The sequence below is a fragment of the Mobula hypostoma genome, chromosome 11 (genome assembly GCF_963921235.1).
Source record: "Mobula hypostoma chromosome 11, sMobHyp1.1, whole genome shotgun sequence".
Taxonomy (NCBI): domain Eukaryota; kingdom Metazoa; phylum Chordata; class Chondrichthyes; order Myliobatiformes; family Myliobatidae; genus Mobula; species Mobula hypostoma.
In genome coordinates, this window is record NC_086107.1 from 38,199,457 (window position 1) to 38,213,799 (window position 14,343).

The following is a 14,343-nucleotide window of genomic DNA, read 5'->3' on the forward strand; positions in this document are numbered from 1 at the left end:
AACGGGAAAAAAGTGAGGTAGTGTTCATGGGTTCAATGTCCATTTAGAAATTGGATGGCAGAGGGGAAAAAACTATTCCTGAATCACTGAGTGTGTGCCTTCAGGCTTCTGTAACTCTTTCCTGATGGTAACAATGAGAAAAGGGCATGTCCTGAGTGATGAGGGGCCTTAATAATGGATGCCGCCTTTCTGAAGCATCGCTCCTTGAAGATGTGGATATTATGGGGGTTAGTACCTATGACGGAGCTGACTAATTTTACAACTTTCTGCAGCTTCTTACAATCCTATGCAGTAGTCCCCCAAGTCCCCCATACCAGACTGTGATGCAGCCTGTCAGAATGCTCTCCATGGTACATCTGTAGAAGTTTTCGAGTGTTTTAGATGACAAACCAAATTTCTTCAAACTCCTAATGATATGTAGCTGCTGTCCTCCCTTCTTTTTCACTTTCATATGTTGGGACCAGGTTAGATCTTCAGAGATCTTGATACTAGGCACTTGAAATTGCTCACTCTCATCTTCTGATCCCTCTGAGGATTGGTTCGTGTTCCTCGTCTTATCCTTTCTAAAGTGTACAATCAGCTCTTTAGTCTTACTGACGTTGAGTGCAAGGTTGTTGCTGTGAGAGCTCTCAACTTGCTGATATATTTTGCTCCTGTACGCCCCCTCGTCTCCATCTGAGATTCTGCCACCAATGGTTGTATTCATCAGCAAATTTATAGAGAGCAATTTTGAGCTATGCCTAGCCACAAATTATGGATTTGGACAGAGTGGAGCAGTAGGCTAAGCACACATCCCTGAGGTGTGCCAGTATTGATTGTCAGCGGGGTGGAATTGTTATTTCCAATCTGCACATATTGTGGTCTTCTGGTTAGGAAGTCGATCCAGTTGCAGAGGGAGGTGCAGAGGTCCGGGTTCTGTAGCTAATTGATCAGGATTGTAGGAATAATTGAGTTAAACACTGAGCTATAGTCAATGATCATCTGGACAATACAATCACCCATGTTCGGATGCTGTTCAAGGCCATGTGAAGAGCCATTGAATTTATGTCTGCTTTAGACCTATTGTGGCAATAGGCAAATTGCAGTGGGTCCATTTCCTTACTGAGGTAGGTGTTGATTCTAGTCATGACCACCTCTCAAAGTACTTCATCACTATAGATATGAGTGCTACTGGATGATAGTCATTGAAGCAGCTCACATTCCTCTTGGACTCTAGTATAATTGATGCGCTTTTAAATCGGGTGGGAACTTCCGACCGTGGCAGTGAAAGGATGATTATGTCTTCGAATATACCCGCTAGTTGGTTGGCACAAGTTTTCAGAGCTTTACAAGGTACTCCATTAGGGCCTGCCACCTTGCAAGGATTCACCCAACTGACACGTTGGCCTCCGAGTCAGAGGTCACAGGGTCACTGACTGCAGTAGGGATCCTCACAGCTGTAGTTATATTCTCCCTTTCAAGGCAGCATAAAAGGTGTTGAGCTCGTCTGGTGGTGAAACATCTGGTGGACAGAGTGTAGGCGTTCGACGAAGCGGTCTCCCAATCTACATTGGGTCTCATCACTGGGGTCCACGCCGGGAGCACCAGACATAGGATGGGACCAAAAAGCTTTACTCTTCTTTTGTCAGCTGCATGTATTGAATATAGAAAGCTAAAAACTTAGACTTTAGCAGAGAGCTAAAAACAAAGCCCTCCTTTATTTTTCTGAAATGGCTATAGAAAAACAAGGAGAATGTTCCTTAGCATCCACTAGGGGAACACAAGATATCTGTGATTGAATGAGGAAATTTTACTGAGGGTAGTTGCTTGCTAATTGCAGTGTCAGTGTCTGGTGGGGAAATCTAGATTGGCCTTGCTTATTTTTGGGTACTTTTGGCAATGTTGTAATTATACTGAAGCAATTTAGCAGATGATATTTTTAGTTCTGAAACATGCGTCTCTCAAACATTAAGACCAGAATATTATTTAGTCATGGTTAGCCTTTGCTATATTTGATGCTGTTGTGTGTCTTTACATATGAGGTAGAACAAATTGCATTGCTTAAAAATAGAATACGGTGATGATGGGTTCTTCAGGTTAAAGCCACGGTGTATAATGTAGTCAGCATTCCTGGCTGAATCTGGCTACAAATTATTCAGCTTTTGATGTTTGTGTTCTGCATCCTTTGTGAATTTTTAATTTATCCCATCATTTACAATGGGATGTGGTGGCACCCTTTGTCAGTTATGGGATTGCTTAGCTCTGTTAATTAATGTTGCTAATTTCTTTTGGCGGTGGGTTATTCTAGGTCACTAGCAATGTGGTTGATTCTTTAATAGGCCTTTGGCTAGCCTAACAAACTGCTTTGCTATATGAAAACACTTTGCACTTGTCAGCAGAACCAATATATTGGCGTGGATTTGGTAGCAACAAGGTCAGTGAAATCATTCTCTGACATTGTACCCTGAAGTTGAGGTCTTGCAAATGTCTATTGATGTAAGGTGGTGGGTATTCTAACTGGTTACATCACCACATGCTGTGAAGGTTTCCATGCACAGGAACATAAAAAGCTACAGAGGGTTGTAGACTCAGCTGACTTTATCATGGGCGTAATCATCCCCACTATCAAGGATATCTTCAAGAGGTGGTGCCTCAAAAAGGTGGCATCAATCATCTGGGACGTGCCCTCTTCTCATTTCCACCATGATGGAGGAGGTACCTGAAGACCACACTCAATTATTCAGAAATAGCTTATTTCCGCTCCACCATCTGGTTTCTGAATGGGTCATGAATACTACTACATCATTACAAACGAGCGTATCTGCAAATGCTGGAAGTACAAGCAACACAGAATTCTGGAGGAACTCAGCAGGCTGGGCAGCATCCATGGAAATAAGTATCAGTGACATTTTGGGCTGAGACCCTTTGGCCAGACTTTGCTGAATTCCTCTAGTGTTTTGTGTGTTGCTACTTCATTATTTTTTTTTGCACTGTTTGTTTATTTTGCAAGTTGTAGTAATGTTATGCTTATATTCTACTGCCGTCACACAACAACAAATTTCATGTCATATAAGGTGATAATTCACCTGATACTGATTCAGAACTTAGTATTTCTACACCTGCTTAATGAACCAAGGCGATATTGAAGTTGTTATTAGTATCGCTACGATTTTCCATTGATAATGTTTGCAGCTATTTCCACTGAAATTGGGACAAACCACCAGAAAAAGTATAAAGTTAAACTGGTTATCAACTAGTTTGTTTATGGTTTGATTAGTATTTAATGGAAGATGAAATGTAAGAGAAGTTGATTATTCTATTGCAAGTCCATCATGTTTTGCCACAATTCTGAAACGTTTTAACTTAAGCAATCTGGCATTCAATATTTCACTTTCCAAATTAATTACAGGTGCAGGTTCTAATAGTTATTAGGTACACAGTTTGATGGAAAAGTAGTTAATTAAAATCAAAAAGCTTAGTATACTGAACAAGAATTCTTATGATTGATTACTAATTTAATTAGTATGCATTATAACTTCTGGACATCAAGGGATCCTTTTGAATCCATCGATGTTTGCAGCACCAGGCACTAGAAAATTGGGAACCTTTTTTAAAAAAAAGGGAGATCAGTGGCAAGCACTGTACCACTGTCCTCAGAAATACCACAAAATTTCTGGCTTTAGAAATTAATTTGAAAAGACTGTTGTTGCTATATGGACATCTATAGAAATTTTGATGCAGTCTACATTATAGTTCAGGAGTCAGAACATGTAATATTCTTTGTTTTTATTTAAACTTAAAATTTTGAATTTGTAGTTCTCAAATGCATGAAAATACAATTTGGTATTCTATATCACAGAGCTTCTTTGTGTGTGACTCAAATTGTTTTCAATCTCTGAAACATGCTCTAGGGATGCAAACGCGATGAAATAGAAGGCGAGGAGGAGGATACAGGGTTAATCCAACCTGCACAAGTGTTTGCACCTAAAAGCTTGGTGCTAGTGTCTCAACTGGATTATCCTGAAATTTTCAAGGTAAGTTAAATATGATTAAATAATTATTCCTTTTTTTATATATTGATGGAAAGCTACTGCGTTTAAATATTGAATTAATGCACATCGAATCTTTCATGGTTGTGCAGCAAATGCAAATCTGATTCTCATGAGTGATAACTAAAATATTTCCTCAGAGTTCAATAAGGTTGATTAATTTTTTTCTAGCCTTGTTCACATTTTATTTGTAGTAAGATATTTTTAAAAGAAAATAGGAAGACTCCAGTGCTATTTATTTTATGTTTGGATGTTCCTTCCCAGCTATTTAATATGCTTACAGTGCTCAGCATGTCTTTGGTTGAATAAGTAAAAGCTTATGGGTTGTGAGAGGGAATGGAGAGTTGGTTTGGTGATAAGAAGTCAAGAGTAACAATTGCTGTGTTTTTGTGACTGGAAGGGTTGGTAATTTAAAAGCCTGATAATTTCCTGTCAGTATTCTTAATAGTTCAGCATCTGGTGCTGGCTCATAAGGTGTTGTTCCCCTCTCTCCCTTTGACTTTGCCAGGATTCCTTTTCCTGTGCTCCTCTTCCTGTGTTCCTCTAAGCTAATCGGGGCCCTGGCCATACGCTCCTTCTGAACTAATTTGATGATGGGATTAAGCTGGGTGTCTCTTTAACTGTCACAAACAATAGCCTATAGGATACATTCTCTATTATTTTGAAATGAGAGCGGGATGTTACATGGAGAGGTTAATATGTAGAAGTCCAGTAGCATTTTGTTGTAAAAACATTTCAGATGGTAATGAATGGCAAATAAGTGGAACTGATTTCAGATTAATGGTAGTCTTAATTTATCATTTCAGATCATTTCGATATTTTTTAAAAAACTGGGGATTTGTATAGCTGATTTGAAAAATGCACTTTTTACATCTAATCAAGCTTCCCCTGATTTCTTGACTGTGGTGGCATGACATTGTAGTGTTTTTGGAATATTTCATATTAGTGTAGTTTGTTTCCAATGTCTTATGCAAATTCTATAAGCAGATGAGAAAATTCGGAAATATTCCTCTGAGTGATAACATGGTGTTTTGGTAAATGAAAATGTAGAATATTTGAAAGCAACCTATTAGTGTAGTTATATTCAGAAATTTTGTTTTTACCACAAAGCAAATAATGATATTTCAAATTGTGCAACGCTCTTAGTTAATAGAGATGCCTATGAAAGATGATTGGAGAATTTTATGTGTAAACTGACTTTACCTGTAAATTCTGCATGACTCACAACACGCTGGAGGAACTCAGCAGGTCAGGCAGCATCCGTGGAAATGATGAGTCGATGTTTCGGGCCGGAACCCTTCGTCAAGACTGAAGAGGGAAAGGGCAGAGGCCCTATAAAGAAGGTGGGGGAGGGTTGGAAGTAGAAGGTTGGTAGGTTCAATTGAAAAACCAGTAATTGACTCTGTTAGTTGAAACTCTTATTGACTTTGTTGGAAAATACACACTGAACTGGGCTCATTGCCAAGTAGTAACAAGAGGAGCATTGAAAGGTGATACTGCTAACGGTGCAGCACCCCTATAGTTTGTGTTCATCTGGGGTTTTTATCTTGCACTCTTGGAGTAGGCATTGAACCTATAATCATGGCTGATAGAAGCAGTGACTTGAGTTGACATGGGCTGTGGAACAATGCAGCTGCAGAGTGATTGGTTCTCTCTTGCCAGATCTTGACTTCCACCTGCCTGCCTTCAGCAAATATTACTGACAACCAGTCCAAACCAGACAGGCCAGAGACGGAACCTTGGGACCTTGTGAGTCTCAAACGCTGAATACCTCATCTGCATGGATGTGTGACTCCCCCTAGGTTTCTTCCCACAGCCTAATGAAGTGGGTTACTAGGTTAATTGGCCTCTGTAACTTGCTAAACTTGAGTTCCTGCAGGTGCTGGAGATCCAGAGCAACATACACAAAATGCTGGAGGAACTCAGCAGGTCAGGCAGCATCTTTGGAAATGAACAGTCAACATTTCAGGCCAGCATCCTTCATCAGCACTGGAAAGGAAAGGGAAAGATGCTAGAAGAAATAGGTGGCAAGAAGGACAAGCTAGAGGAGATAAATGAGGCCAGGTGGGTGGGGGAGGGGGATGAGGATGAAGTAAGAAGTTGGGAACTGTTAAGTGGAAGAGGCAAAGGCCTGGAGAACAAGGAATCTGATAGAGGAGAGTGAATCATGGGAGAAAGGGAAGGAGGAGGGACATCGGAGGGAGGTGATTGGTAGGTGAGGAGAAGAGGTAAGCAGCCAAAGTGGGGAAATAAAGAAGGGGGAGCGAAAAAATTACTGGAAGTTGGAGAAATTGATGTTCTACCATCAGGTTGGAGGCTACCCAAGTGGAGTACAGTATGTTGTTCCTCCAGCCTGAGAGTAGCCACATTGTGGAGGAAGAAGAGGCCATGGACTGACATGTTAAAACGGGAATGGGATTAGCAGTAGGCCACTGGGAGATTCTGCTTTTTACTGATGGAGCTGAGATGCTTGACAAAGCAGTCCCCCAGTCAGGTTTCACCTATGTAGAGCAGGCAGCATCGGGAGCACCGGATATAGTAGATGATCCTAGCAGTTTCACAGGTGAAGTGTTGCCTCACCTAGAGGAGCTGTTTGGGCACACTGAATGGATGTGAGGGAGGAAGTGACATGAGCAGGGGTTTAGTGAGGAGGGACAAATGGACAATAGAATCACAGAGCGTGCAATCCCTGTGGAAAGTGGGGTGGAGGTAAAGATGTGTATGGTTGTAGGGTCTCATTGAAGATGGCTTACTATTGTCAGTGAGTAGGAGAATTAGGAAAAGAATAAGATTGTTATAGATTACTGTAGAAGGTTGCTTGATGGTCAGTACTGACTGGGGGCAAAAGGCCTTTTTCTGTGTTCCATTACTCTCTGACAATAGAAGTAGAGGACTTGTAACTAAGCTGTCTGAGGTAGCTGTTGGTGATATCTGGAATTATTGTTTTATTTACTGTAAGGCAATCCAATACTATGTCCTCTAATTTTTATGCCAGTAACTGAAAGAAGCAGTTAACATTTTAAATTTTATTAAAGGTACATCCACTACATGGCAGGCTTATTGAAGGATTGTGAAGAGAAATGGGAATAAAGAATACTCATTTACTCTTTCACACTGTAGTCATGGAGCAGGGGATACCAAATCGGGATAGAGATTTATGTTTTTCTGGAAGAGAGTGAGTCTAATTTGGCAAATCTGTTGGAGGCAGTTCATTAATAACATTGTCATATTTGGCTGACATTTTCTCAAATTGAAATAAAGTGTATTTGATGTCACAAGGAGAGGGCAAAGATTTGTTTTGACAATGTGAATAATTACAAGTGGTTCAGAAGTCATTGCTGTGGGAAACGGACAAACGAACAAATTAATATATTAATCCATGTTATTAATACAAGGATATAATTTATTCCTGGCGACTGAAATATGTCATCACAATGTTTATATGCATTGTACGGAATCCATGAACTGTGCTGAAGAAAGTGAATTGTTTGTTGTTACTTTATTCATTAAAAGATTATAGTTTGCATCAGTCTGTCTTGAAGGACAATGGGTGATCATCAGCATCATCATCAAAAGCCTGGGTGGAAGGTATGGAGATCCTTAGGTGGCCAGTCATCAAGAATTCCCCTCTCTACCTCACCAGTGTATTCTGAAGGAAAGCTTATGAAGCAGTATGTTTGGCACCAGCTTGGTTGCAGGAACTGCTGGGAGGATGTTCAACGATGTCCAGCCACCTTCGTGGCTCCACTCCAGATTTGCTATCTGGGTTTACTCTCATAGCCTTCGTCCCTGCCGAGGCTGCCCACAAAGCAGTGGGGTTATTTACCCATAGCTGGAAATCTGATTCACAAGCACCGGGGTGTGTCTACACATGGCTGGGCCTGTGTGACACGTATGCAGGGACCAGACATCCTCTCCATATTTTGTAGTGCAGCCCGAGTCCAAAAGGAGTTTAGTTTCCATGTGTTGCCAGTGAGGAGGCACTACATGAAGCTTGCTGTTGGAGAGGCTATTACTGGCAGGGAGAGACTTATACATTCAGCTTTCCTTTTCGCAAGACTGTAACCAGTGGTGGAAGCTGAAAGTGAGAGTGGTAAGCACTACCCACTAGACGCATCACAACAACATTTTGACACTCTAATGTATATATTCATATTTAAATATTTTATATATACACACACACGTGTGTGTATGTATACGTATGTGTGTATATACACGCACACACCCATCTGAACATTCAAGTTAGTATTTTCATTGCAAATCAAGTTATTACAATTATTTTATATTTGCACCACTTTAGTTATTATTTATATATAGCCCATAACCAAATTAGTTCATGCCGGTTGAACACAAATACACAAATTAATGAGCAATGGTGGGAATTCCTGAAATTGGCCTTCTTCAACAGAGTCTTGGCATTGATGGTCCCTACTGACACATTAGACCAAAATAGCCTTTTTTTGAACCCAGCTTAAAAAGTAGGCCTGAACCACAGAACTGCCAGTTATCATGATCAACTGTCAATGGCCCCCAAATCCCCCTCCTCCTGCACACAAAAAAAACCCAAAACATCAAGCCCCAAACCCTCCTCACCCTGCGCAAAAACAATTCATCAACTAGATCATGAACATTACTTTCCTCTGGACTGCCAGTGAGTTTTGCGCAGGTCAGAGGGTGTCTTTCCTTTCTTGCCACCCCTGCTGCTCTTTATACTGGTCACCTTGCCTATCCATTCTGAATCCTGTTACAGGGTTTTGTTACATTGTCAGTTTCTTTCCTTTTACTGATGCAGTCTGAACTGTGGAGTTCTGGCAGACCATTGTTGCTCCAGTTCCAGCATCTGCAGTTTCTTTTGGCTCCATTCACTGTGAAGCAGCTGCTGCTAGAGAAGGAGCCTATCACTGTGTCCAGAGGGTAGGCCTCTGCACTTGAGCAGAGTCTCTCTCTTTTCTGACGATGTTGGAGGATGTTTCTGAGGTTCTGTGTTTATGGACTTTTTAAGTCTTACGGTTTTTATATTCTGTGTTGTCACCCATTCTTTCTCATGTTTTTGTGCAGGGTGAAGTAGTTCAATGTTTCATGTTATGTTTTGTTTTTTTTTGTGCAGGAGGAGGGGGATTTGGGGGCCATTGTTCTTGTTGTCTTGCGTGCAGGCGGGGGGGGGGTGGTTTGGGAGCCGATGTTCTCGAGCTTCATTCGGGGGAGAGGAAGGTTTCAGTGGTGATAATCGTGTTGCTGTCCTTTTTTTTGGGTGGGGGGGTGTGTTTGCTATTTCTCTGTGAACTGACTTCCATGGTTTTCTTTGCTTCGTGGCAGTCTGGAGGAGGAGTATCTCAGAGTTGTATACTAAATGCATACTTTGATAATAAATTAACCTTTGAAGATTGCTCAAGTATTACAGAAATATTAAATACACAACACTCTACCTAGCTTAGCTATAAACTCCAACTCAATATAGAATGCATCTTGGACTGTATACACAACATACAATATAATACAACTAGTATACAGGCATCCACAGCATAGTCAATTCTAAATTGTTCCATCCAGGTCTAAAGATTTAATTATTGTGATAGATTACTTAATCTTGTGAAATAATGTCTTTCCTGACAAGGAGGTTTATTCTGCTTGGTAGGTGAAACAGGTGGCTGTGAAACAATCTCAGGTTCTGGGGTCTCCTGTGTGGTTGTTGTAGGAGTTGACTCTGAGACTGCAGGAAGTAGTTCTGACATATTTCTTCACTAACAATTGACTCTACTCTCCTCAACTGATTGATGTGTGGCTTCCAGATGGTATCAAACGTAATCTCCACTGTGTGGGAGAGTGGGCCAGTTCTGTCCTTAATCTTTCTGAGTACCTACTTTTGATCATCTCTGTGGTCCCTGGCAGGACTGCTTGTTCAGGAGTGAAACATTGAACACCCTTGTTTGAGGAGCCTTCAATTTGTTTTAGCTGTTTGTACTGCGTACTCCTGAGATTGGGTTTGAGGAGATCCAAGTGTAAAGGCAAGGGACAACCCAGGATCAGCATACAGTAGCTGGTGAGTAGTTGGTTGTGGAAGTGTTCTGCATTGTGATATGCAAGGAGAAAATTGGCGAGCTTCTGATTCAGTGTCAGTTTAGTGCGTTCCTCTGACTTTGTTCGCAATGTGTTCTTTAAACTCTGGACAAATCTTTCTTCCAAGCTATTTGCAGCTGGGTGATACAATACAGATGAAACTTTTCTTATTCCATTCATTTTCAGGAATGACTGAAATTGTTCCACAACAAACTGCGTATCCATTGTTACTGACTAAGTTTTATTGGACACCAGTCCTTGTGAAGAGGCTTCTCAACACATCAGCAGTGTGTGAAGCTGTAGTGGAAGCTTTTGAGAAGACTTTTGGCCACTTTGTAGCTGCATCCTCTACTACCAAGCAATTTGTGCCCATGATGGTCCGGCAAAATCCACATGAATCTTCTGTCAGGGTAATGCAGGCCATTCACAGTAACAGAGAGGTGCTGCTCTTGGCGTCTTCTGAAAGTGTTGCCATCCTGCATGATACATGGCTAGCTGCTTGATATGCTGGTCAATCCCAGGCCACCAGACAAAGATTTGAGCCAATGTTTTTATTTTAATAATGCCTAGATGATTGGCATGTAGCTCCTTGAACACGTTATCTCTCAACTTGGATGGTACGATAACTCTCAATCCCTACATAAGGCAACCATAGTCTAGGGCCAATTAATCTCGGAGTAACACATTGATGAAGGTAGAGCAGTGGATGTAGTGTATATTTCAGTATGGCATTTGATAAGTTTCCCCATGTTGGACTCATTCAGAAAGTAATGAGGCATGGGATCCAAGGAGATCTTGCTTTGTGGATCCAGAATTGGCTTGCCCACAGAAGGCAAAGGGTGGTTGTGGATGGTTTGTATCTTACATGGAGGACGATGACCAGTAGTGTCTTGCAGGGATCTGTTCTGGGAGCCTTCTTTGTGATTTGTTGGTGTGTTGGCCTTCATCAACAGTGTGATTGAGTTCAAGAGCCGTGAGGTAATGTTAAAGCCATGTAAAACCTTAGTTAGACCCCAACTGGAGTACTGTATTCAATTCTGGTCATTTCATTACAGGAAGGATGTGGATACCATAGAGAGAGTGCAGAGGAAATTTACAAGGAAGTTGCCTGAATTGGAGAGTGTGCCCTTATGAGAATAGGTTGAACTAACTTGGCTTTTTCTACTTGGAGCAACGGAGGATGAGAGGTGACCTGATAGATGTGTATAAAACGATGAGGGGCCTTGATTGTGTGGATAACCAGAGGCTTTTTTCTAGGGCTGAAATGGCTAACACGAGGGGCATAGTTTTAAGGTTCTTAGAAGCAGGTATAAGGGAGATGTCAGAGTTAAGTTTTTGACGCAGAGAGTGGTGTGTGTGTGGAATGCACTGCCAGCGAAGGAGATAGAGGCAGATACAATAGGGTCTTTTAAGAGCTTAGTAAAACAGAGGACTATGCAGTAGGGTAATTCTAGGCAGTTTCTAAGAGTAGGTTACATGGTCGGCACAACATTGTGGGCCGAAGGGCCTGTAGATTTCTGTGTTTCTATGTTAGTAAAATTGGGGGAACTGGAGTTTCTGCGGCCCATTCCAACCATTTTGGGTGACCATGTAGATCTGAGACAGTGTGGGGTCTTCTGGTTTCCTTTTGGAGATTTCTCTGCCGTAATAAGGACTCTTTCGATTTGTGTTAGGAAGAATATGTCAAGGGGAGTGTCTTTTTGTAAATTCTTTTGGTATTTCTTTTTCCAACGGTAAATAGTGCAATTCCTCAGCATTTCCATGCTTAGTCATCGTCTTGAATTCAATCTTGTAATTGTGTCGTCCAGGAAAGAGCTCGTTTCTGCATTTGTGCTGCTGTTAGTGGTACACCCTTCTTTGAATTGGAAGTGGACACTAATGCTCGATGATCAGTAATGGGGGTAAATTCTCTCCTATATAAGTACTGGTTAAAATGCTTTACACGCCAAACCAGAAGCAAAGTTTCTGTCAATTTGTGCATAATTTTTCTCTGCAGTGGTAAGGGAATGTGACGCAGAGGTTTTGGGGCGTTCACTTCCATCACTCATAACATAAGATATGACTGCACCTACACCATAAGGCAAGGCAACGCAAGCAAGTTGCACTGGATGATATGGATCATACTGTGTGAAAGTGCCTGATGTCACTATTTCCTTTATCTTTTTGAAAGGCACCTCGCACTACTGTGTCCATTACTATTTTTCCTGATCTGCAACAATAAGTTCAAGGGGTAGAGCACAGTAGCCAGGTTTGGCAAGGACCCTTTTCTCAACACACTTGTGTAATCCTTGTGCGTCAGTAGTGTGACCATAGTAAATGATGCTTCTGCAAAGAATTCACACTGATTGGATCATGCTCTGAGCCCATAATATGTTAACCTTTTTAACACTATCTTGAGATTTTGGAGATGTTCATTGTCATCCAGGTAACACTGAGTGCGTTGGCAACTTTGCAGTACCTGGACCGTAGCTTTCTACGAGAGTGCAGGTGCAACTGCAACTCCAAAAATGCCTGTTATAACATTAGGGCACCTTGTGAATATAAGAGAAACACTTTGGATTCTTCTTAGAATCTCTTTCTGTAGATAGGTTGTGGCATTTTCATTTAACACTATTTTACCCTTGATATGTTTGAGTATTCCAATGCCATCCTTGAATACTTTTGTGGAATCATCCAATGTCTTTCTTATTTCACTTGGCTTCATTTCGTGGGATGTGGCATGCAAATAGTGGATATATCTCCAATCAAGTTATAGTTGCCTCATGCAGTCACACCCCCACAATGCTGGTCCTCCTATTTTTAACCATGTACAAGCTTATTGTGGCTTGTTGGTGGTTGTATTTTACTGTTACGAATGTCATTCAAACAGGAGTTATCTTTTTTACACTATTAGCTCTTATTTGGATATCTGCAGGCTTCAGTTTAGTATCTTGGAAATGTTATTCAAACTCATTTTGTAGAATGATTGAACCAGACCACTGTCCAATTCCATTTTAATTAATTTGATGTTAACCTTTGGTGTAATCTATATTGCTTGTCTATGGTCAGTTTTCACATTGTAAGTCTCAAAGCTACACAGTCCTGTGTCACTTACATCATTATCGGAGTTTTCATCAACAGCATGCAGTTCAGCACTCTTTTTGGAACTGCAACTTGACTTTTTATCTTTTTCTCTTTCATTTGCAGTCTATTTATTTTTGTCTGCCCGACATACTCTATGTATTCTATTTTGTTGCATTTTCCACAAATTTCACCTTTAAACCTGCATTGGTGTGGTGTATATGGGTCCCTGCCACAACGGTAACAGGATTTGTTCAAACAGACCAGTTTCTGTTTAGGCTTTGCAGATTTGTTCAGGCTCGCATTCATTCCTGACTGCAACTCAGTTACGTTTCTGGATGTGGTTTCCATTGATACAGCTATTTCAACTGCTCTTTTAAATGTAGGTTATGCTTTAGTTATGAGCCTTTTTTGAATGCTTTCTTGTAAATTTCCACAAACTAAACAATTTCTCAGTGCATTGTTAAGCTCATTACAGAACAGACAATGCTCAGACAACTGTTTCAATTTGGCAACGTATGCTGAAATGGTCCGTTTATGATTTCACTTATGAAACCCAAAGCATTCTGCAGTCTACAATGGTGTTGGTCCCAGATGATCCTGTATTATTCTCGCTATATTAACAAAATTCATTTTGGCTCTTTTGGTTGGTGTAGTCAAAATTCAAAACAAACTGTATGCCTTTGAACCTAATGCAGGCAGCAAATTTTGTACATGTTTTTCCTTATCTATTTCATTTCCTTCAGAGTACTGCTCAATTTGCTTATTATACATGAACCAGTTTCCCATTGAGTAATCGAACGCATCTATCTTTCTGATGTAGCCAGACATTTGTTCTTTTAATGTTATTATCATCTCCTGGTACTCATTGTTAATGAACCTGTGGACTCTTTTGTTTACTGCCTTTTTTTTCTGTTTTCAAATGTTTTTAGTGTGAAGCAACATCAGCTTAACCACAAACAACAATATCCTAAAGTACAATGCTTCTTTTTTTCTTTCTTATAACAGCATAATGAAAGTCAAATGAATGTATGTATAGTAAACAAGCAAAAAGCAAAGGAAACCCTACCACCCCGTCTCCTTTCCCCTTCCCAGCCCTACCCTCCTCTCACCCCTCCCGTATGTGCTGTTTAGGTCCTACGGCCCCCCACACTTAGTTCAGCTGTCAGTCTTTTATAAATACAACAATAATGGTTGC

The 14,343-nt window shown here is 40.8% G+C and overlaps 1 protein-coding gene across 2 annotated transcripts in view; it reads left to right on the forward strand.

Moving 5' to 3' along the window:
- sbf2 (SET binding factor 2) overlaps positions 1-14,343 on the forward strand; it is a 569,459-nt gene that overhangs the window by 223,613 nt on the left and 331,503 nt on the right. For both annotated transcript variants that reach the window (XM_063061848.1, XM_063061849.1), the window contains exon 4: positions 3,891-4,013. In XM_063061848.1, coding sequence (XP_062917918.1) covers positions 3,891-4,013 — 123 coding nt within the window. The remainder of the gene's footprint in view (positions 1-3,890; positions 4,014-14,343) is intronic.